This window comes from Ischnura elegans, chromosome 8, assembly GCF_921293095.1.
Source record: "Ischnura elegans chromosome 8, ioIscEleg1.1, whole genome shotgun sequence".
NCBI lineage: Eukaryota > Metazoa > Arthropoda > Insecta > Odonata > Coenagrionidae > Ischnura > Ischnura elegans.
Window position 1 is genome coordinate 113,903,567 of NC_060253.1, and position 22,288 is coordinate 113,925,854.

A 22,288-nucleotide genomic window follows, 5' to 3' on the forward strand; every position below is an offset into this window, starting at 1 on the left:
CGGAAGAGTGTCTCCACTCAGATATTATGGGGCCAACCACGACATTGTGTGTGGGTCAAAAGAGATATATTGTCACGTTCATAAATGAGGCATCAAGACACGTGTCTGCTACTGCCATAGCAAAAGAAAGATGAGGTTCCTAAGGAATCCAAAAGGTTTAGAGCGAGCGCTGAGCGTATGCATGACAAGAGGATAAAAGAACTGCATAGTGACAACGGAGGAGAGCACGTTGGAGCAGAAATACCTCGCCGATTCATAGGGGGAGCACGCCATAGACTCCGCAGCAAAATGGGCTTGCACAGCGGACAAACCAAACACTGTGTTGCGTGATTAGTTGCATGTTGGCACAGCCATGGATTCCATTCTGGGCAGGGGCATTCTTGCAAACAGCGTGTTACGTTAGGAGCACAACATCCTCACTGAATTTCTCATAACCATTGGGGTTTATGGTTGGGAGAAAACTAAGGAGGAGTGATATCGAACGTCTACGGGTATTCGGGTGTGAGGCTTGGGCGTGGCTGCCGAAATCCCAGCAGCAGGGAAATTTTGTAACAATAGCCAAGGAGTGCGAAGTGTTGAGCTATAAAGAAGGCGTGAAAGGATATCGTCTGTGGGACTTTGGGGTGCAAAGGTGATAAGCAGCAGAGACGTCATCTTCCGAGAAGATGTATTCCCGTACCCATCCAAGGTCGGAGCCAGAGGTCATCTTAGGTCTGTAGATGTGAATGAAATTTCAGACTTCCGGTGGGACTGGAGAGGGTTGAAAAATCCCAGCCCAGAGGAAAAGCCATTTTGGAATCCCAACCCGGAGAGGGAGCCGTTTCAAGAGTGGATGGAGGGTAAGGCGCAGGCGCAAGGTGGGGCCAGGGCGATCCAGTTCAGGCTCGAAGGGACGAGGCAGAGGGAACAGCACCTCGATTGTGTAAATGTGACAGCGACGACGCGACGGCGATAGATGACAATCACGTTCTCCTATCATGTTCCGCTCAATCATGTTAGCCACCGTCATCGCGCGTATCATATAGGTACGAGAGCGCGAGGTTGGTATCACTGAGAAATCTGAAGAGCCAATGAAATCCTTCGACACATCTCTGTCCGAGAATGCGTCGTCTGCGGAGTCTATGAAATAACAATAACAAACAATGAAAACATAAAATGGAGACAGTTCAAGGCTAAGTACTTCGCTCCGCTTATAGTAATAGTGATCGTACTCCGGTAATAGTACTCGTATTATGGTAAAGTTATGAGGAAAGTGTAGTATTACTTTTCGATGTGTGATAACGTAATCTATTATGCTAATGCTCGCCGGGAGGTGCTGCAGTCATTATATTTGCTATATCGTAGAGAATGGTCGGAAAGTCGTGACCTTGGATTGAAACTAATTAATGTTAAAATGATGATGGAAATGTAATCGCGCTAGCGATTTGAATGTAAGTAGTTAATAGTTGATTTATGGTGATTAAAAAATCGAAATGGAGTTGAACGATGTTGATATATTGGAGAACGTACTTGGCAAATGTTGATAATTAAACTTCGATACCTATAAAGTAATTGACGTTTTAATCACGGATGTGGATAACAATTAGCAGTACTTTCCAATTTGCTGTGTGAAAATAAAGGTGCTCGATCGAATTCACTACCATGGGCACATAACAATTGAACAACGTGGACAAATAATAATGTCAAGAGAGCACTCCAGTAGAAATAATTAAGAATTTTATTAGTTTTTACTCGATTATAGGGCATTTTTAAATTACATAAACAATAATTTTTTGCTAATATTTGTATTTAGTGCTCGTTTTTATGTCAGCATATGCTTGTCACCATCGGTTTCGAACGTGATAGGCCGATGACGTTCGCAGCGTAATAAAGAGTGCGATCACGGTTTCATAATCGCTGCTATCACCTTCCGTCGTAGGAATCGCATTGCCCCTGGCAACGACATCGTTCTCACCCTTCTCACAGTTAAATAATCAGGGTGCAGGATGATCAGAGTGAGACTGAGGGTCCAGAGGGTGCCATGCAGCCTCCCTTGTTGTAATGTGACGAAATATGAAACGCAATTTGTCCCAGATGTGAAGGATACAGTGAATGAGGCTTTATGTGGGCCTTATTCCCGAGAGTGGAATGTTATGCGATTTGAGAACGATGAGAGAATGGAACACCTGGGATAATCTCTTTTGTCTCAGGCTCAACTTTGTGGAAGTTTATTTCAGCATTAAAAAGAACAAACTTTGTATTTATCCACCAATTTATTTTCGTGGTACGACTAGTTTCGACGCAGCGGCGTCATCCTCAGGTAAACTGAGGTAACCTGAGGGACCTAGTTATTTCACAGACGCCAAACTGAAACTGACTAGGCATATGAAGGTAAAGGACTTAGGTAACGTTGCAAATTTTTTATCTATGAACATCCATAGGCCAATTACAGATGAAATGGTTGATGACCAGGAAAAGTACATAGATGAGATACTGTCTGAATTCCTACCACCTAATTGCAGAGGATTTAGTGCATCTCTGGAAGTAGGATGTTTTTCCTTTGATAGAGATGTGATTAAGGAGGTATGTGTTGGCATGTACCGGAAGGCAGTAGGACAATTACTGTATCCACGACATGGCTGGACATTTCATGTGCTTAGGGTTATGTTAGCCAATTCTGTGATGACCCAACAGAGAGGAATTGGAGTAACATTAAACATATCCACCATTACCTGAAGGAAACAAGGCACTGCGCTCTGCATTTGCGTAAATCAAATGACCATGTAGTTGCTTATAGTAACTCAGATTATGCCAATGATTGGGAGAATTATAGATCTGTCTCAGGATAAGCATTTACTTTAGGTGGATGTGTTGTGAGCTGGCGCAGCAGGAAAGAAAGATGTGTGGCGCCATCATGCACGTGTGCTGACTATTTTGCTATGCCTGTATGAGTGTGCAGCGGAAGTAGCATGGATGTGGGAGTTCTTGCATTAGATAGGCCAAGATAAATTTACGCCAAAGCCTTGTCTTGCCCTAGCAGACAAGTGCAATATCTATTGCATCAACCAGGTCTATATGAGACAGATGCAATAATATCTGTGTTAAATTTCATTATATTAAACAGCTGGTTCTTGAAGGTGAAATTTCATTTAAGTATGTGAGATCAAGTATGAATGCAGCGCAGACCAGGGGCGCAGCTAGGAATTAAGGCTAGGGGGGGTTTTAGTCGCAATTAATAGTTACGGGTGTGGGGGTTATGCATACCTACCAAGGTAAGCAGGAGTTGCGGGGGCCCTCCTCCGGAAAAAGTTTAAGAATAATGGTTCAAAATGGCGAGTTTTACGGCTTTCAATTTCTCTGAGCTCTGGGGGGGGGGGGGTTATGTCCCCCAAAACCCCCCCTCGCTGCGCCACTGGCGCAGACATATTCATAAAACCACTTAATGGACCTAAGACTAGGGGAATAAGTGGAGTGGCTTGGAGTATTTTGACTACCAGAGTTTGGTGAATTCAAGTATTGCATTAATGCATATTTTTTGAGGCTATATGAACATATGTACCTTGTTCCAAGTTGTGACATGGCAAATACTGTACGCACAGGAGAAGTGTTAAATATTTTGTGATTGAGCGCGCATCTATTCATGTATATATCGTGCTGCATCCGATTGTGTACAGGAGGTAGTGTGTTTTGGTTTTGAACTTGTGCTGCCATCTGTGGCACTCCTGAGTACAAATAAAGGTTGTGCAGTTGGTTTTCATTAGAACTCAGTGCAAGACGTTCGTGAGTTTCCTTTCGTAACCCGACCCACGTAATAAATTCTAAGATTGCACTGGTAACTTGATAGTTTTAACACCACTTGCTAATCTGACGTGTCTCCAGCCATCTCAGCAGGCAGTCTGCTTTATTTGCGAAGTTACATGGCATAGAAACTCTAGAATGACTCAAGGATTAAAAATAGAGAGTGAACTCGACAATATGGCAATCATCTAGCGTTGTGTGGACACTCGTTTGGTGCACTTTTGAATAGTTGCGCCAGTGAAGAAGAATTAAATAACTATGGTGATTGGAGGTATTCTTCTATCAGGTGCAATGGTCCTTCCATGCTGACGGTATCTTCCGTACAAAATGGACACTGGGGATTGAAATTTCAGTTCTGATCATTGTGGAAACCAAAATAAGGACGAAACAACAAGCATGTATCCTTTTGAATGGGTCAATTTTTAGAGATTCGTGAGATAATTTTGAGAAAACACGGTGCCTCAGCGTGGACCAATTGTTTTTTCCATGAAATCACCAGCCTGGGTTTGCATAATTCTTTTGCTCTTGCCCGTATATCCTATGTTCTCCGGTCCATCTATATATCCTCCACTCGTTCCCTTCCTCCACACCATCTATCATGGATAATAAAACTTACTTAAGTCTGACCTCGTTCGTAATTATGAAATTTCATAACATCAAAGCTTCACTATGCATTTTATTGTAAATTTCATCAGGACCAGAAAAAAATAGTTTGCGATTTCAAAACTTTGTTGTATCCAAGCTCGTTATATCGCAGCGCTACTGTACTCTCAGAATTATTTTCTTAATTAGGCTGTAGAGATGTTGAGAGAGCTGCATTAGATCCCGGGTATTTTCTGTTTGCTCTCACTGACATGCGTCACTGAGGCTTCCCAGCAAACTTTGGCTTTACTAACAAGTAAGTTGTAAATAAATACTGACCTCCTCATTTGGAGCATCTCAAACTGCATCCGAGACCATGATCTTACATATGATATTCTGTTATGTAGATATCCCATATATGACATTTTACCTCACACAACGGTCTACACAGCAATGTACTATGCGTTGATTTTGAAATTATAGTTTTGTGAAATTTTATTTTAAAAGTTATTGATAAACACGCAAAAAATGCAAACAAGTATCTTCAGAACTCTGTGGAAATGCACAGATAGGAAAGAAAAGCAGTGAATATGTAAATTGAGTAAAGAGTTGAATACGAAAATTGAGGGACTTCATCTTTCTAATGAAATGAGCACCAAATGTAGCGAACAATTTTCCAGGCATCCTAAGCACTCGTTACACCGAGATTCCACAACATATCCAAATACTGTGTATTATTTTTGTCAATCGCTCTCTCAGTGGAGAAAATTAGGGCAGATGATCTATTTGAAATACATACCCCCAGGTGATGTGACTTCATCCCTCAGAACTGCAGTGTGACGACCAGTTTTCTGAATCATTTTAGCAGCACCAAGAATAGTTTGGGATACCAGATTCACAGCCAGGACCCTCGGCAAACCCATTTTCACACCTCCGTCAGCCAACGCTTCAGCAATACTGAATACCTGATTGGATAAACGATACAATTCGTAGCTGAGGTACTAATTTGTCAAATTTCATGACTAAGAGGAAAAATTAAAATGTTTAAACTAAATTGGTTTGCTTTAAAAATTTATGATAGATGAAACATGAGGATAATATTACAAGAAGGAAATACCACACAACGTTTTCTGAGAAGATATTCTAATCAAAACGATAAACAGTGGAACTACGTTGAAGCGAGTACAGGCTATTGCGAGACACCCGCCATTACGAGAGATAGCTGGAGCACAGCCTATGACTAGCAGTAAAAAATTGTTTTTATGAGGCTATTTTGTTGGTGATACTAGCCCCGAGTTTTCATCGCTGGAAAACCTTCACAAACAGTCCCTAACCTCTGTAATTGCTAGCCATCTGATAGAAATGAAGTAAACATGGAGTGCTAAGTCTCAAATTCATGTAGTAAACCGTCGTTCTATAAATAAGTAGTTCATTCGGTGAAAATACTGTGGCATTTGCTTTGTCTACACTACAGACTTAACTTAAGTGACTTCACTCACGTCTAATCTTAATTGTGGTGCGGTAGCTACACTTGAGCTTTAAGTCGACTTCAGCGCCGTAATTGTCTATATCGGGAAACAGTTATGTTGACAGATGAGGATCTAGGAGAGCAATAAGTGATTCTGTGATCCAAAGCCATGGATATTTGAAATAAACTTCCAAACTCCATGAATTAAACATTTTGGATATAGATGGTTAAAAGGAAAGACCGATTTCAGTCCCTGAGCAATCGCTATTTGGCGAAAGGTGATGGAGCCAGAGGAAGTTAGAATTACTAAGCTTGAATTCGGAGAATCAGTGGAAGTACAGAATATTCATAATGTAAACGAAAACACTTAGTCAAGTTCGACTCCTTTATTAAAACCATTGATATCTCGCCGGGTGTTCGCATGTGCAGAGAGTGCATATGGCAGGTTGGTCTTGGGGTTTTTACAGTCGAATGGCGCGTCATCGCCGGCGCATTTTACACATCTCAGAGGGAGGAAGCAATGGTTTTTTTGTATGGCCGATGGCCTATCATCTGTGGCACAGTACATGGAGAGAAGGTTTTTTTAAAATATCAATTTTGATTTCGAGAACGGTAAGAGAATTAAGTGCCATAATGTCGCTGCATCTATGGCATTTTCGGAGTTGACGTGGACACTTTGAGTGGGATAGCGGGGGACAGAAGTTTGTCCTGGGCGGGAGAAGGTCGGGTGGAGAATATACGGGTGCAGGAAATGATGGGGAATCCTAATGTTTGCAGTTCAGAGAGAATATATCCGTCTGCTACCGAAGGGAAAGTTCCTCTTAAGGTTAAATCTCGTCGTCTGTTTTCGGGAAGGTAGTAAGTATTAAAAGAAATTTTTAGGTCCGTGAGAATTGATTTTTCTGTGTTAAAATCAGCAATGGATGAGCATTTTATTATTGCTGCCGATCGCATGAGATATTGGAGGGGTTCGGCAGTTTTTAATCATTTGAGTGTGGAGGGTTGGACATTTAGATGTGTTCACAATGGAGATGGAAGAAGACCACAGAATCCCATTTTTGGATGTGATGGTGAATAAGAGGATCGACGGGAGTCTAGGCCACGAAATATACAGAAAGCCCACCCACACTGACTGCTATCTGAATCCATCCACCATACCAGAAGGCTTCACTGGTGGCAACACTATTGCACCGTGCTTACAAACTCTCGGATGCAGAATCACTGGCCAAAGAAAAGGGGCACCTGATGAAGACCCTCAAGAGGAATGGATGCAACAGAGAAATTATCCTGAAAAGGACTGCGCAAGTAGAGAAACGCAACAGGACACTATACAAGGAGAAGCAGCCAAATGAAAAGCCAGAAACATATGCTACCCTCCCATACGTCGCCGGCACAAGTGAAAAGATCTCCAGGAGCCCTATTCAGTAACAACGTCTTCTCGTTTCCGATATTTCGGAAACGTCTCAGAACATTTTGATTCCGTTTCCGTTACTCGGAAGCTTTTTGACGCTATCCACTGTGCTTTTCGGGATATATTCCGTGCCCTCCCCTCGTCATCGGCGGAGAGGCGGAAATTGCCGAAGTTACTACAGGCCACGTCACTGAATGCATGACGAATCTTCACGCAGCCAATGACTGAATATCATCTGGCGATTGTTAATCATGCCATTGAATATGAAGAGCGGAGGAGGTATGGGACAAATGTTTATTTTAATTAATATTGTTGTTTTAGGTCGCAAGCAACTATATTGACCAACTCTCCCAACATTGCGTATCCCGCTCAAGGCGAATGATATTTTCTCTGTGAAATAATGTGCTCAGCAGTCCAAACCATCTTTTTATGTATATTCCACAAATTTCCAGTGAAGGTTATGATGTGGCGGTAGCTCCAGTGGCGAATGCATCAACCCGATGATTCGGGTTCAACTCCCAGTCGTAGCGGATGGGTTTTTTTCTGAAGAATGTTTGAAAGAAACAAAAAGTGTTTTGCTCGGTATTATTCTTTATATCCTTGATATTACTCTTTATATTTTGATGAATTTTTCGAGGTGACCTAAGTTGATTTTAATCCTGAATCTTTGTAATGACGTAATTTGCTCAATAACTGAAGTTTATAAAATTCACTGCGGATACTGGCCAACGTGATTCTCTAATACAGGTGACGCCCAGGGTATCATAGGAGCAGAAGGTGGGGCTCCATAGTTTCATAGTGGAGAGTCCGGATTTGGCCACGAGCAAAATCGTTGTATTTCAAATCCTCTTCCTCCTCTTAACTATTCATAATTTGCAACAACCAGTTTTTCCTCACCACCTCGCCAGCACGTTGCCAGGAATGGGAATGGGGGGCTTATGCCCTCCCTCTACCCCCCTTCAAACTATTTTCCCTTGTGGCAGCTCCCCGCGATGCATATGCTAAGGAGACCACTATCTCAGGGTAATTTATCCTCTGGCACTCCATTCTTCAATGTAGCTACATTTCGTCATGTCTGCCCTACAGTTGCCTGTGTGCGCTCAAATACGGGTCACGCCTCAGGTGTTTGGGTTGAAATTTGAAAAGCGTAAACGCCTTGTACTATCAATTTGCTTTGAATTTTGACATTACATTTGGATTTCGGTCGGGTAGCTTTTGAATTTATGCTTTTTGGATTTTAACGGACCTCCTAGACTTACTCTTTTTGGAATCTGTACTTTGTGACTTTTTAGACGAAGACTACATAACGCTTTGACTTCGCACTGTGTGGATCTTGATTTTCGTTTAAGATGTACATCGCACTCGAAACATCTTGCGATGTGAATTCAATCTTTGATAGGTTTTCATTGATTGTTCGAGATAGTTCGTTTGCAGCAGGAATTCGTGGCGTACATCTCTTACTGTTTTTCACATTTGGCTACTCTACTCCCCTGTCATCTGATATTTCATTGGCGTTGACAACATTTGAAACGTTTACGGGTTTGATATCTTCTTACATCAACGATAGTTATTCATAAGGTCAAAACAAATCACAATTCTCAGTTTTGATCATGCATTCCAATTTTGTGTACAAAAAATTTCAATGATATGACGTTAATTTCGCTTTCGACAATTTTTTTAAATTTAAATTACAACGATTTTGCAAGTGGCCAAAATCGTATTTTCCACCATAAAATTAAGGAGCTTCTCCTCCTATGACAACCGTATTAGTGCACCACTTGGGCTGATATATGTAGTGAATTTGGTAAACTTAAGTAACTTAGCAAAAAATTATATTAAAATGATGTCACCAGGAGAAATCCATCTAAATATTAAAATAATACCAACGAAATAACCCTTCTGCACAAAATCCACAGAGAAAAAAGTCAGCCTTGACCGGGATTCGATCCCGTGATCCCGACTTTTCAATGGACTGCCAGTTAAGCTATCGTATCATCTACACTTTCACGCGTAATTTGTGACCTATACTAAACCAGACGATCTGGACTGCTGAGGAAATTATTTTACAGAGAAAAAATCATTCGCCTTGACCGGGATACCCAATACTGAGAGAATCGATTAACATAATAGTCTGCGACCTAAAGCAACAATATTTATTAATACCAGCATTCATTTACCTAGCTTAACACAACATTTCTTCAGCTGGTTTCGTCTCGAACATTATGCACTTCTTAACTCCGTCCATAATCATTCATTTCCCATAACTTTCAGTGCACATACCGTGCCAGTTGTGCAAATTTACTTATCACCTCTTACCAGAATCTGCAGAACCACTTTCGCTGTAATAGTATATTCCATAAGTTACCCGCTGGCGTATCACTTTCCGATTCCGAGAAACAGAAAGTCATTTTCCGACACCCTCCTTCTCATCGGCAGCTCTCGGGCGGGTTTCCGCGACGGAAAGTTCGAATAGACCTTAAAGGATAGCTCATTCCGATACTATGACGTCTTTCCGAAAACCAACCACGAACTATCCGAGAGATTGCCTTTGTGGATAGGGCCCCAGGATCCTAAAGAAGAAGGGCATCGTCACGAGATTCAAAAGCGTGACGAAAATAAACCAGATTATTCCAAAACCGAAAGACAAGAATCGAAATAATCTCAACGAAGGGATATACCGCATACCGTGCTCATGCGGTAAATCATAAATCGGTGAAACATGCAGATCCATGAAGATCCGCCTGCAGGAGCACAAGAGGGCCACACAGAACAAGAAATTCGACCTCTCAGCAGTTGCCGAGCATGATTGGAGCGAGCCTGGGCATAATATAATATTTGACGAAGCGAAAATCATCGAAAGCGAAATGAGGTATTACCCCAGGCTGATGAGGGAGGCAATAGAGATCATCAAAACGCCTAACAAGTTCAATATAGAAGACGGATGCGACGTTACCAACGCCTGGAAGAGAGTGTTTAGAAATCCGACCAATCACGTCGCAGCAGCAAGGGTAACCGGCCAACAACACCGCGGCCGCCAGGAGGGAAAGCTATATATACGCGGCAAAAACACCCCTTAAATACGGCTGCGAAAGTTTTGCCCGATCAATCCGCAGTAATCTTAAAACTTTCCAAAATAAATCTCTCCGCCTCCTCCTCAATCTCCCTAAATAAATAAATATGCATGACGTTCGCTGTGCACTGAAAATTCCACCTATAAACGATTTTACCAATCACCTCGTTAAAAATTTCAAGTCCAGGCTCGGGGCTACGAAAAATACTCTCCTTACTGACATATGGAACTACGATCCAAAAGTTCACACCACATAAGTCAATTCCCGCTAAATTTGAAAGATTCAATACCAAAAATAGCGGGAAACTGTATTTTTCGAGGAAAACGTATGCAGTCTGTTTAAAAGTATTAAAAAAACTTTCTTATAATGAGAAAAAAAATTATCATGAAATTTGAGCGAGTTATGATTAAAAATAAGATCAGTCCCTACTTCTTTCAACAAAATAAAATCAGTGAAAAAAACTCCTTATTACCACACAAGTTAAAATCGATCAATACACTTCAGAAGTTCTCTTTATTTTAGCATTGTTAATTGATCCTAGAAGATTGTTTAATTTGCAATTATCAATTTTGAAAAAATGGAGGTAAAAGTGAAAAGCCATTTTCTACAATTTCGTTAAAAATGCTCTTTTTTCAAAATAACTAAAAAAACTGGGTGTATGAAAAAAATGCTAGAGTAATGAATTGTAGCCTCTTCATAGCCCTCAAGGGGGTATGATTAGCATAATCACAAATTTTTTATGCAAATGTATTCAATTTGAATATTATTTTTTTACATTAACATATAAGGGTTAAGGCATAAGGGTTCATTATTAAGGGTTGAAATACTCTAAATTTATTTTCCAAGCTTAAAAAAATAATTATACAACTAATTTAAACTAAATTTTACCCGTATTTAGGTTTATTATATAATGTTATAATTTTTAGCATTTAGGGGTAGTTTTCACCCCTAAAAAATAAAAAGCGCCCTTCGGCATAATATAGATTTTAAAGTATGGTAGAAGAGGGTATGATTAGTCTAATCTCAAATTTTTATGCAAATCGATTCGGTTTGAAAAAATTTCTAGGTTTTGCACTTTTATGAGCTTCATTTCCTGGACTATACGCCGCACGTGCGCAGTGCAGTCACGAGCAGTGAACTGGGAGTTTTAGAGAACTGTTCATTTTATAACCGGTTCATTACAGTGAACAGTTCTTTTTCGCAGTTCGGTTCTTTTTTACCCATTTCTACATCTCGCCTTTTCCGCTCTTTTTTTACCAACATCTTGGATGCCTTCATTCTTTTCTCGTCCCTCATTCGTCGTAGTCTAAGTTTCCACACCGTCAAACGCTATATCCCAAGCAATATATTTGGTAGCAAATAAATATAGTTTGTATTTATTGTGCAGAAATATTCATCAAGTACCCAACACGGTGTATTTTTATCGGATGAAAATTATGTATGCGTAGTTTTTTATTTGTAGGATAATGATCAGTATTTGTTCACCCTTAATACTACCTCAAGGTTAAATCGAAACTTGAAGCTTGCACGTGGTGGAAGAGCTCCATGTTATCAATAAATCACATTTTGTTTTTAAAAAAATGTCCGCACTTGATAATAGTTGACCGGTTTCGGTTGTTCAGTTTGAAAAAATTAAATATATTGTGGAAGCAACAAAGTGTTTGTTATTGATAACTACCTCAAAGTATTTATTGCGTGAGTGTATGTTCTATTATTGGTACGAAACCACAATCATGACATCTGCAGGCGTCAATTACGACTGGTTCTAGCGGAAAAAAAGAAACGAAAAAAGACAACTTAACCTATCAGCGAAAGGGTGAAAGATAAAAGATGTAGGGGAGACCGGGGCACGTTGGCCCGATTTTTTTCATTTTTAAATATTATTTATTTATACATATTTAACTTTATGAAATTATTGCTAAATTGTAGAACAGTCTTTCTGACTCTGGATGACAATAATTAAACTTGAATATATGAGTTATAAATTTAAAAAAATAAAAAAATACTGGGCATATGACAGGTGGGCCAATCTGCCCCTACATAGGGGTATGTTAGACCAGCGGCTGGGGCACGTTGGCCCATGTATTTTTTGATAAGCTAAACTAGTATGATTTTAGGAAATCAAAATAAAACTAGTAGTTATCAAAAAATATATTTCAATATGTAACCATTTTACTAAAACAATGGGAAAGCTTAAAATTCTTAGAATTTATAGTGTGTTAATACAAACCAGTTAACTTTTTTTACTGTCCAGATACAAAGGATCACAACACTTATTGCACTTGTAAAATATTACGCGGATTTCATTGCTCACACATGTCTTATGAGCCCAACGCTTGCAGTTTAAGTACTGAATACATTGTGCTCCAGGCTGACCGTCGAAAAAGGTACACTTTGGGCACACTGAATCTTCATCTTCCTATATCGGACGCGCGTAATTTATTTTTTTAGCTCCAGTTGACATGCGTTACATTGTAATACTATGTTACGTTCAAATAGATGTCTGCCTTCACCAATGCGCTTATATTTTAGTAGCCTCTTTGAATTTAATTTGAGACGTGTCTAATCAGTTCAGACGCAACCCAACGCTCCCAAAGACGACGAAAACAGACCCAGCGGCACCTCTGGAGTTGACTATTGATGCAAGCTTACTCACAAATGTAACAGAAAATAATCCATGTTAGTGGGGAAGAGGTAATCCAGCTTTCGTGCTCAATTTAAATTGTAATCCAATTCTTCCTACTGAAGAGGCAATAAAATGCGTAAGTCCACTCGACTGTTTTTCATTTTTCTCAGAAGTTCTGCTTAAGCACATTTGCATAAACAGTGACATATATGCAAACCAGAAAAATGTAAACATAGCTTTGGAGAATAAGGAACGTATGACATGCTAATGTCAGGCAATATGACATGCAACGATAAATACCCTATTAAACGTACGTGTTGGTCCAAAAAGGTAACAAAACTTAACCAAAGGTACATGCCCACACTCTTGTTGGCAAGCATGCATTGTAACCGATTTGAAACAATATTAAGTCATTTACACTTGCATGACAGCTCATTTAAACATGGAAGTGACCGGTTTTTTTTTTCAAAATTAGGCCATTTTTGACGAAGGAATGCATAGGACGGGGCATGTTGGCCCGGGTGGCCAACGTACCCCGTCGTCGCTGGGCCAACCTGCCCCATAGCCATGTTTACAATAAATTCTATTCGTTACAAAACTCACTGAAGCAAATTACATTGCATGCAACACAGAAATTATCCTTAAACTATGACCTTTAATTATAGTACTCAACTATTGCGCCCAAATTGAACATAACTTAAATAACACATATTTAACCTGGGAGTAGAATTTTACTGAAACACGTGCAAATACAATTAATCACTACAACTTGTCAAAAACTGCTCCGCCACTCATAATGGTCTTGTGGAGAAATGGGAAGTGTGCTACCAACATTCTGATAGATTCCTAGCACGATTCAGCGTCTACTGTATGAATTAGCTCGACTGGGCCATCCTGCCCCTATGGCCAACGTGCCCCGGTTTCCCCTTCTAAATGAGCCTTAAAATGGTAAGAAATAGGCAAACAAGTCATGTAATCAATGCTTCCGACGGTTTTTTTAATAATCGAAAATATATTTATGATAACTATTACGACATTCGAACTTTCGATGAACGTAGATATGTGGGTTAATAACTTACTTATACTTGGAATATATTGAATTATTTAAATATGTGCTTAGAGAAATGTTAGTAACGACTGGAATAGATATAATACCGAAGTAACATAATAATTAAGCGCAAATAAGTATTTCTGATTTTTCGTGCGATGAGACATGTAGAAAACTGTAGCACAATATTTTTCCCAAGAAATTATTGCGAGTAATGAATGCGCCTATCAGAGCGTCTAAAATACTGAAAAATAGCACTATATGCATTGATGGCGTTCGTAAATAATGTGTTAAAGGCACAATCTAGAAGGTTATTATGTGGGCTACTTTAAGAATACTCTTGCCGACATAAATTCCGATTTTCGTTTCTTCCTAATATGTGCGTTGCGACGCAGATACGTCACGGTACTTTTTAGTACAAGGCAGACTACTCAAGACTATCTATCTCAGAATATTATCAGGGTGAGAATCACGTGACTGAGAACTTATGCTTCGCCTTGTGTTCTGGCACCGGGAGTCAGGGAGGTCGCGAATAATTTAGGAATAGAGAAGAATGTAGCAATAAGACTAATAGCGGATGGTTAGAGTAAGTCAAACTGGTCCATTCAAGGCAAAGAAGGCATAGGTAATACCCGAAGTTCGAGCGCAGCGGAAAACGTAGTTGTTCGCACTGGTCGTGGGGACCGACTTTTGAATGTGACTGTACTTATTTTTGAAGACCGCCTACTGCATGTGGTGCATTGGAGCTCCCGTTTAATATGTCTTAAGGCCGTTTTACACGGTACATGGAATTGCGCAGGTTAGAGCTGCATTAATTTCTAAAATGGCGTGGAATTGCGTGAATGCATGAACGAAATTAGAACAGGGGCTATTTTGCCGTCTCGCATCCACGCATTCTCGCATGTGTTCTAGCAATTCACCGCTTTACACGACGCAATTTTGATTGCGCCTTCACACGTACGTCAGACTGCGCAATTCCGTGTACCGTGTAAAACGGCCTTTAAAGATCCTGAATGTATATGAGGTGGGAAAAACCGCAGCGTTTTAACGAAGGAAATGAAATTTATGGAATGAATTATTAGTTTAGATGGATGGAAATATTCGTAAATGTGATGGAAGGGGTTCTATCATTTATGACAGAAACAAGTACAAATTCTAATACACATGTATATTTATCACTCCATTATTTCAGGATAGACATGTGTATTAAAATTACTGCCATTTTGTATATAGACAAATCTTAGGAGTGATTTACATCTGTATGGCTTGGATCCCATCCGATGAGGTGATACATAAATATATATCTGTGACCGTCGGTTCCCCAATTAAAAGCAATTACTTACATAAGCAGGGCCAGCACCACTTAAGGCAGTGACAGCATCTAATTGGGACTCGTCCGTCAGCCGGTGACACGTTCCAACAGCTGAGAAAAGCTTTGTAACTGTATCTGCAGACGGGTCATCGGATGCCACAAAAGCACAAGCTCCTTCGCCAACACTCACGCAAGTATTTGGCATGACTCGGGCTATCTTTGGATCAGAAGGGCGGAGAACCTAAAGGAACGAGACACAAGGCAATGTATCATTTAATGCACATCCTTTTATCTGATTTCAATACAAATTATGATCGTCCAACATGCATAATAAACTATCTTACATCTTTAATTCACGCAATAAAATTATGAAAATTTAAGTATTTAAAGCAAAAAGAACTGCCGACTTAAATTAAATTAAATACAATAAACCACATTTTAATAAAAATATTAATTATTATAAATTGATATTAAAATAATTTTAAATCAATAAAAATGTTTGGCAAATATGACCATAAAATGGCAATGAAATTTTTAGAGCAATGGAATTGTTTTAAAATCAGGTAAAAATAATTTTTGGTGTCCTATGTTTCAGCGTATTAGACAACTTTTTAGCCCAGGAGAATCCTCTCAAAAGTCAGGGGTATTGTTATAGGTACACCAGGCCTAGCCTCTCGGTGCCAGTTTACAAAAATCCACGAGGGAACACACAATCTACAATAGGGCCCATGTGCTAATACACATGTATTTGGAAGGGGCTGGCTAGGCCCTCTGGTACATCGTTCGCTGAAGTTCCTTACCTTTGATGGTATGCGTTGGAAGAGGGGTTTTCTTGTATGGTGCTGAGTCTAGCCCAAAATCTGTACTTTAACTGAAAAACTTGGACCAATGCCATTGGCAAGGAGTCTTATAAGCCACAATATACAGAAATATTAAAAGTTAGGAAGTCATCTCACAATGTGCACCAGGTTATTGTCTTTATTTCCGCCAACATATAGGAGAATGACTAGCTTCCATTTTCAAGATGCATATATCTCGCCGTGTCAGAATCCACATTGCATTGAATGGACCTTTGAATTAATGAGCTCACCAATGAAGTGTAGGTTTTGTTTGATTGGCTGTTGTTTGTAATTTGCCTTTGAATGATTTTCTGTTCGTCTTTTTTATGTTTTTTATGCAATTTACGCTAGGTGTCACAGTGTTGCTCAGTTGAAAGCCTGTTTCACGATTGAATTTTTTTTTACTTTGGCGGATATCGATAGCTTTGTTAATCATCAGGTCCAAATAGTTCTATGAATTCCAAAATTAGTTTATAAACCTGCTAACCAACTTACAAAGCCCCACTTGGCAAGAGGCACAAGAGTTGCTTGAGCAAAAACTGCCTTAGTGTGGATTCTCGCACAAAAAGTGGGATAGGAAATGGTTCAGTGGAAGCTGACTGATTGTGGATGCCATGGGATCCAATTTTCAGGGCTGTAGTTGCGGAAAACACATTCAAAGGGCCGCCTATTATTCATTTCAAATTTTATGTGCTGGTAGTGTTCCAGGACAAATAAACGAGTGCAAAATTCCGCATGGCCTCATAGTAGTTAGTGTCCAAAGTTGCAAGCCATTGAAGATTTGTCTTCGAATACTTAATGATACATACTTTAAGTGTACCTCTATGAGATGTCCAGCAATGAAAAAGAGTATGATATCGGCATTATTCTTTGGTTATGGATGAAATTTCATCATTAATTGTCCGTAGGCAGGGTATGGCATTCCCCCATGGCATTGCCACCAGAGACGCCATCTATGCAGGGCATTCACCAATGAATGGGCCGCAGGCACTGGTCTTTGGAAGATTCGGCACCTTGGTCACTGTGTATGGGGAAATTAGCACTTGTTTATTTGTCATAGTACAGCACCATTCCTACCAAAGTTGAAAAAAATGTGCGAGGAACACTCAGTAAATGTTCCTTGTCAGGAGTATTTCTTCAACAACAAATCTGACAGACATTCGACGACTTAAGATATTTCTGCGTGTGTTTGACAGTCATCGATGAGAAATAAAGGCAGTTATCATACTAACAGAAGGATGTTACAGACCTATATATAAAAACACTCAGTCCTAATCTGATAAAATACCCCGACACTGTCTTGCCAAAAACATTTTGAGCAATTTATGCCAAAATAAGGGCCTTTAATCATATTATCAATTGTATCTCTACATCAAATCATCTTTTAGCCAAGGTTTCTTCCTCATTGTGAATAAAATATTTTAATTAACACAATAATTAAGAAGTATATTCATTTAATGCAACCTCCTATTATTATTAGCTTATTGATTAAATAATTAAGAGACCATTTTTGCAAGGTAATAAGTTACGTCGTAATTAGCTATTATTCAACAAGTCATACTAGCTTGCTTTCACTCAAACCCTCATTTTAGCTCTACCATACCTTTCACAAAAAGCATTTCGTTCATAATCTAAATATCCAATGTTGTTTGAAATGATTGTTTATCATTGAAGCTGTGTAGGACATATTCACTGAGACCGTAAGAATAAAATTGTTTTATTGAGGTGGAATGATGCATTTACAAGTACAGTCATATTTTAAGCAAGTAAGTACTTACTTCTCGTATGTCTCTGATCTCTATTCCCATAGCAACAGATATAAACAATTTTTCACTGGTGGTAGCATTTTTGACACTCTGAAGAACATTACTCATGACATTAGGCTTCACGGCAACAATCACAACATTGCTCGAGCTCACGACGTCCTCATTCCGGTGAGTGATCCCACAGCCAAGATCCTGCAAATCAAGAAACATCTAGAAAACAAGAGAACACCCCAACAGCGCATTGACATCTAAATTTTGAGGGAATTATAGTCACCAGATAATCAAAAACATTGTTTAATTTATCACCTATGTAAGACGTTGAGAAAATGCATCTACAGAAAATGCAGCCGTGTGGGGCAAGAAGTACACGACGCCAGTTGTTAAAAATTAAATGGAATAGATGGTGAACATTTGAGATGCCTATTTGATTACTCATTCCCTCCTACCTTTTATTGAAGTCTTTGCTGTTTTGGGAAAAAAAAACAAATTCATATTGCTATTCGTTCAGCAAAATATTTCTCTAAATTCTCCTCAAAGTCAACATTTCTGGGCTCCATCTGCATATGTTGGTAAAGATTCACAACAGTTTCACCAGCTATCCTGCTGGTATCCTTTAGGTGAGGGTGACATAAGCCTTCGGGTCCAGCCTTGAATCTTCCTCCTGATCACGCATTGCGGTTTTTCGTCTTCTGTTTTCTTCCTTCACAGCCCTTTTTAGGATCATATCACTCCTGTGCCCATTTCTTTGCGAGGCTGCTGTCAGGTGCTTCTTCTCGTCAGCAATTAAATGCGAGTCGCACATTTTACATGCTCGGTAGATGAGTATGGTTATCATTAAGGTCTTCTGCCCAGCATAGTGATGTGATGTAGCATTTAAGTGTGCAATCAGAATCCAAAGGCTTCCTGAACACATAAGTATCTTAGCCATCGACAGTAATGGACGTTTGCCACAGGGCTCGAAAATTTCTCCTCAAAGTTCTCCTTGTAAATATTTGCCTCTACTAGGGAAAGTGAAGGCCTCAATAGAGACAGTGTCTTCCGTCTGCTTGTTGTGACAGCCATTCCACCGGAAAAAGGCATTGCAAAGAGAATGCTCTTTTCCTTTGAAAGAAAGTCCTTCGGGATGCCACGAAAGGTGATTGGATTCTCTGATGATATCAAGGATTTCTTCGATATGAACATTGGCGAAGAGTGACTCAATGTTGAAGCTGACAACAAGATCGTTGTCGTCACTGGAGATGTTTCCTATGGTGTCAATGAGTGGAATTCTTCACAAAACTCGGAGTCAGCAGCTGCAGCGATTGTGTCAGGAGAGTCAGTAAGTCAATCTGACTCATAATCAGTCCGATCTTTCTTATGAATTTTGGGCAGGTTGAACAGTAAATTGGATGGATGAGGCAGATGCTTTGTCGAGATCCATTATGAGATATGAAGAGAAGCACTTTGCACTTTCCACATAAAAATTTATTAAACTACAGTCGACATGTTTCGCTGCACTGCAGCATTATCAAGACTAAACCCAGAAATTAACCATACCAATATGAATACAAAATTACACACTCGCAAAAATTTGAGAAAGTGGGGTGGGTAGTAGGGTAAAAAAAAGCGTCCTGGAGCACCTGCCATTTTTAATTACCTCCCCCCTACACTTAATTACGCTCCGCCATCTTTAATTACGCTATCACGTGACTTTTTAATCGACCGTCACTTGTTTTATTGATCTTAATTTGTTTCCCTTTCGTATTCGTATCGTTATTCATCTATTTTCGCTTATCATTTGCTCTCTCTGACGTTATTTACTATTTCTCCTTTCGTTTATTTTCCTAATATATAGACTGGCACTTGTTTTATTGATCTTAACTTGTTTCTCTTTTGTCTTTTATCTATTTTCGCTATTCAATTATTTACCCCTCCACTTCTCGTTTGTTTTCCCAATATCACAAGATTTTCGACCGTCATTTTCTTTCCCCAAGTTGCTTCCCCTCCACCCCCCATCATCGTCCCCCCTCCCCTTAATCGATGGAGGTTCTGGGTCCGATAGGAAATAATTCGTCAAATGAAAGAGATAGAGGTGTTAGATAATTTTTTTTGTTTTTTATTTCATGCATGCAAGTTTACAAACAGTGACACTATACATAAATTAACAACAATCACCATCTAATACTAATTTTCTTTTACAATTCATGGGTGATACAGACGATACATAGGTTTTATTGGTCTGCAACAGTTTATCCAATTTTCTAACACCAATATTTTCGTTAATCCATCTCTGTAATTTTTCACAATTTTTTACTGCACACGCATACTTTTTTGTCTTATGAACACAGAGACTACACATTACCCCTTCTGCTTCTGGAAGCGTTTTGAGGCTAGGCACGTTAATAAATCTTTCCAGCTCTATAACGGGGCGATTAATGAGCGTGGATATCGCAACTGATTTTTCTAATCCTTTGGTAAAGATAAAATTATATGGCATTGTTTCATTCTCGATAATATCATTTAAATAATAATATGGTACATTTCCCAACCCATGGTCAATTCCATGGTAGTGATTAACAAGCCAATAATTTTCTCGACTGTTATCAAAAATTGGTGGAAGTTTAAAAACCCACGACTTTCCTCGACCGGAATCTAAATCTTTTATTGCCAATTCACGTATCACAAACAGTTTTTCTTGTCCTTGAACACATGCTTGGAAGTCGATAATAGCTTTGCCCATCCTTCCACATACATCGGGTCTAGGGGAAAATATGTTGTGGCAATGATTGTTTGCTCCACTCCGAATATAATCTTCATATCCTCTATACCCAATCTCCGAGCTGCATGCTCGAAAGGTAGGAAGTATTGTTCCAAATCCATCTGATTTTGATCCACTAAATCCACAGCGAGTATCACATTGTCTAGCATATTTGCGAGAACATGCCATTCCTCTTTATTTAATGCAACTGTTTCTTTTCCTTGAATGGAAAACACAGCGTAATTAATTTCAAAATATTTCTGGAATGAGACGGAGAAAATAGGATTGGCTACTCCGTTAGGGAATTCTGGAATGACTGCACCAGAATTTAAATATTCCGTGATGTGATGTTTGTTATGTTTAAGAAGGTAGAGGTCGTTGTTAAATAGATCAATTACATCAGAGTCATCCGATATTCTCGCAAATGCTCGTCCACCGCTTAGCCCCCAACCGATGCGAAGATTTTTTTTACCACCAAGTGAAGCACCAAGGCAGTATAATACTTTATAATCCTCCAAGGGTGAGGGTAATTTTATCGAGGATTTTATGTGTTGTAAACGACTGGTTTTTTTTTCTATTTTCCTCGAATAATTTTTTCTAGGATTCTTTCCCTTTTCTCGGGTTAACACGAGTGACGTTGACGGCACGTCCAATCCGGTAGGTACCTGGATACAGACTGATTCATCGGGTGATATCTTCTTTTTCTCTCCCTTATTCATATTATTTTGTTTACTTCCCTTTTCCGTTTCTCTACTCATCTTCCGCTTTCTCGAAGATGGCTTGCAAGACTTTTCCTTGGTAATATCTTTAGGTAGCGTAAGACCATCCACGAGTTTCACTCCGTTCGAGGAGAGCGTGACTTCTTTCCTGGAAGACTGCATCATGACTAATCGTTTTCACAATTTACGCAACCTATTTCTCCAAGTACTTGTCTCTACTAATGCGCAGCAAGATTGAGACCTTGGATTACATTTGCGATTTATCCGTCCACGTCCAAACACGCGAGAAAAGATCGAGGTCACTTTACAATCATTAAGCTCGGGGTGGGGAAATAGCCGGGTGAATTGGGTCAGCGTACGATTTATTGACTTGAAGTACGCATACAAGCAGCAGTACTCCCCGCATAAATCAGATTTGAAATTTTGCAACCGCTTACTATTTTTCTTTACCGAGGAAAAGCGACGAAGAAAAACTAGTATATCGGGTACGAAAGGAGGCAGCGCGTATGAGTCGAAATATTCTGCGCGTTTTAGATTGATCACATGAATAGCAACCCAATGAATTCCAGGACGTGTAGAAGGATCAAAATTGATTATATATAATCCAGGTTTGATGTTGATTTTCTTAATAATATCGGATGCGAAAACTCCTCGAAAAAATGCTCGCGTATTTCGATTACTCGTGAGAGCTCTTATAATTCCATTTGTATCCATAATGCCCGCAGTGCCTAATTGCTTATGTCCAATTTAAGGTGACTTCCCTGTTTTTATTTATTAAAATTTCAGAATCGTACTCGGCATAAGTAAGAACTGTCACTGCGTGCTCGAGGGGTTTTTTAAATTTACCATGTAATCGTAAATTCCCCATGCGAGATGGTGAAACGTGATTTTCACTCACGGAAGCATCACGACTAAGATTCCATGCTAGCACA

The 22,288-nt window shown here is 39.5% G+C and overlaps 1 protein-coding gene across 3 annotated transcripts in view; it reads right to left on the reverse strand.

The window, feature by feature from the left end:
* LOC124163310 (pyrroline-5-carboxylate reductase-like) overlaps window positions 1-22,288 on the reverse strand; it is a 131,878-nt gene that overhangs the window by 16,470 nt on the left and 93,120 nt on the right. The window contains exons 3-5 of one of the 3 annotated variants that reach the window (XM_046540125.1): window positions 17,913-18,092; window positions 15,327-15,536; window positions 5,159-5,324 (exon numbers count right to left, since the gene is read on the reverse strand). In XM_046540125.1, the coding sequence (XP_046396081.1) occupies window positions 5,159-5,324; window positions 15,327-15,536; window positions 17,913-18,092 (556 nt within the window). The remainder of the gene's footprint in view (window positions 1-5,158; window positions 5,325-15,326; window positions 15,537-17,912; window positions 18,093-22,288) is intronic. The other 2 variants (XM_046540127.1, XM_046540126.1) reach the window with 2 other exon arrangements.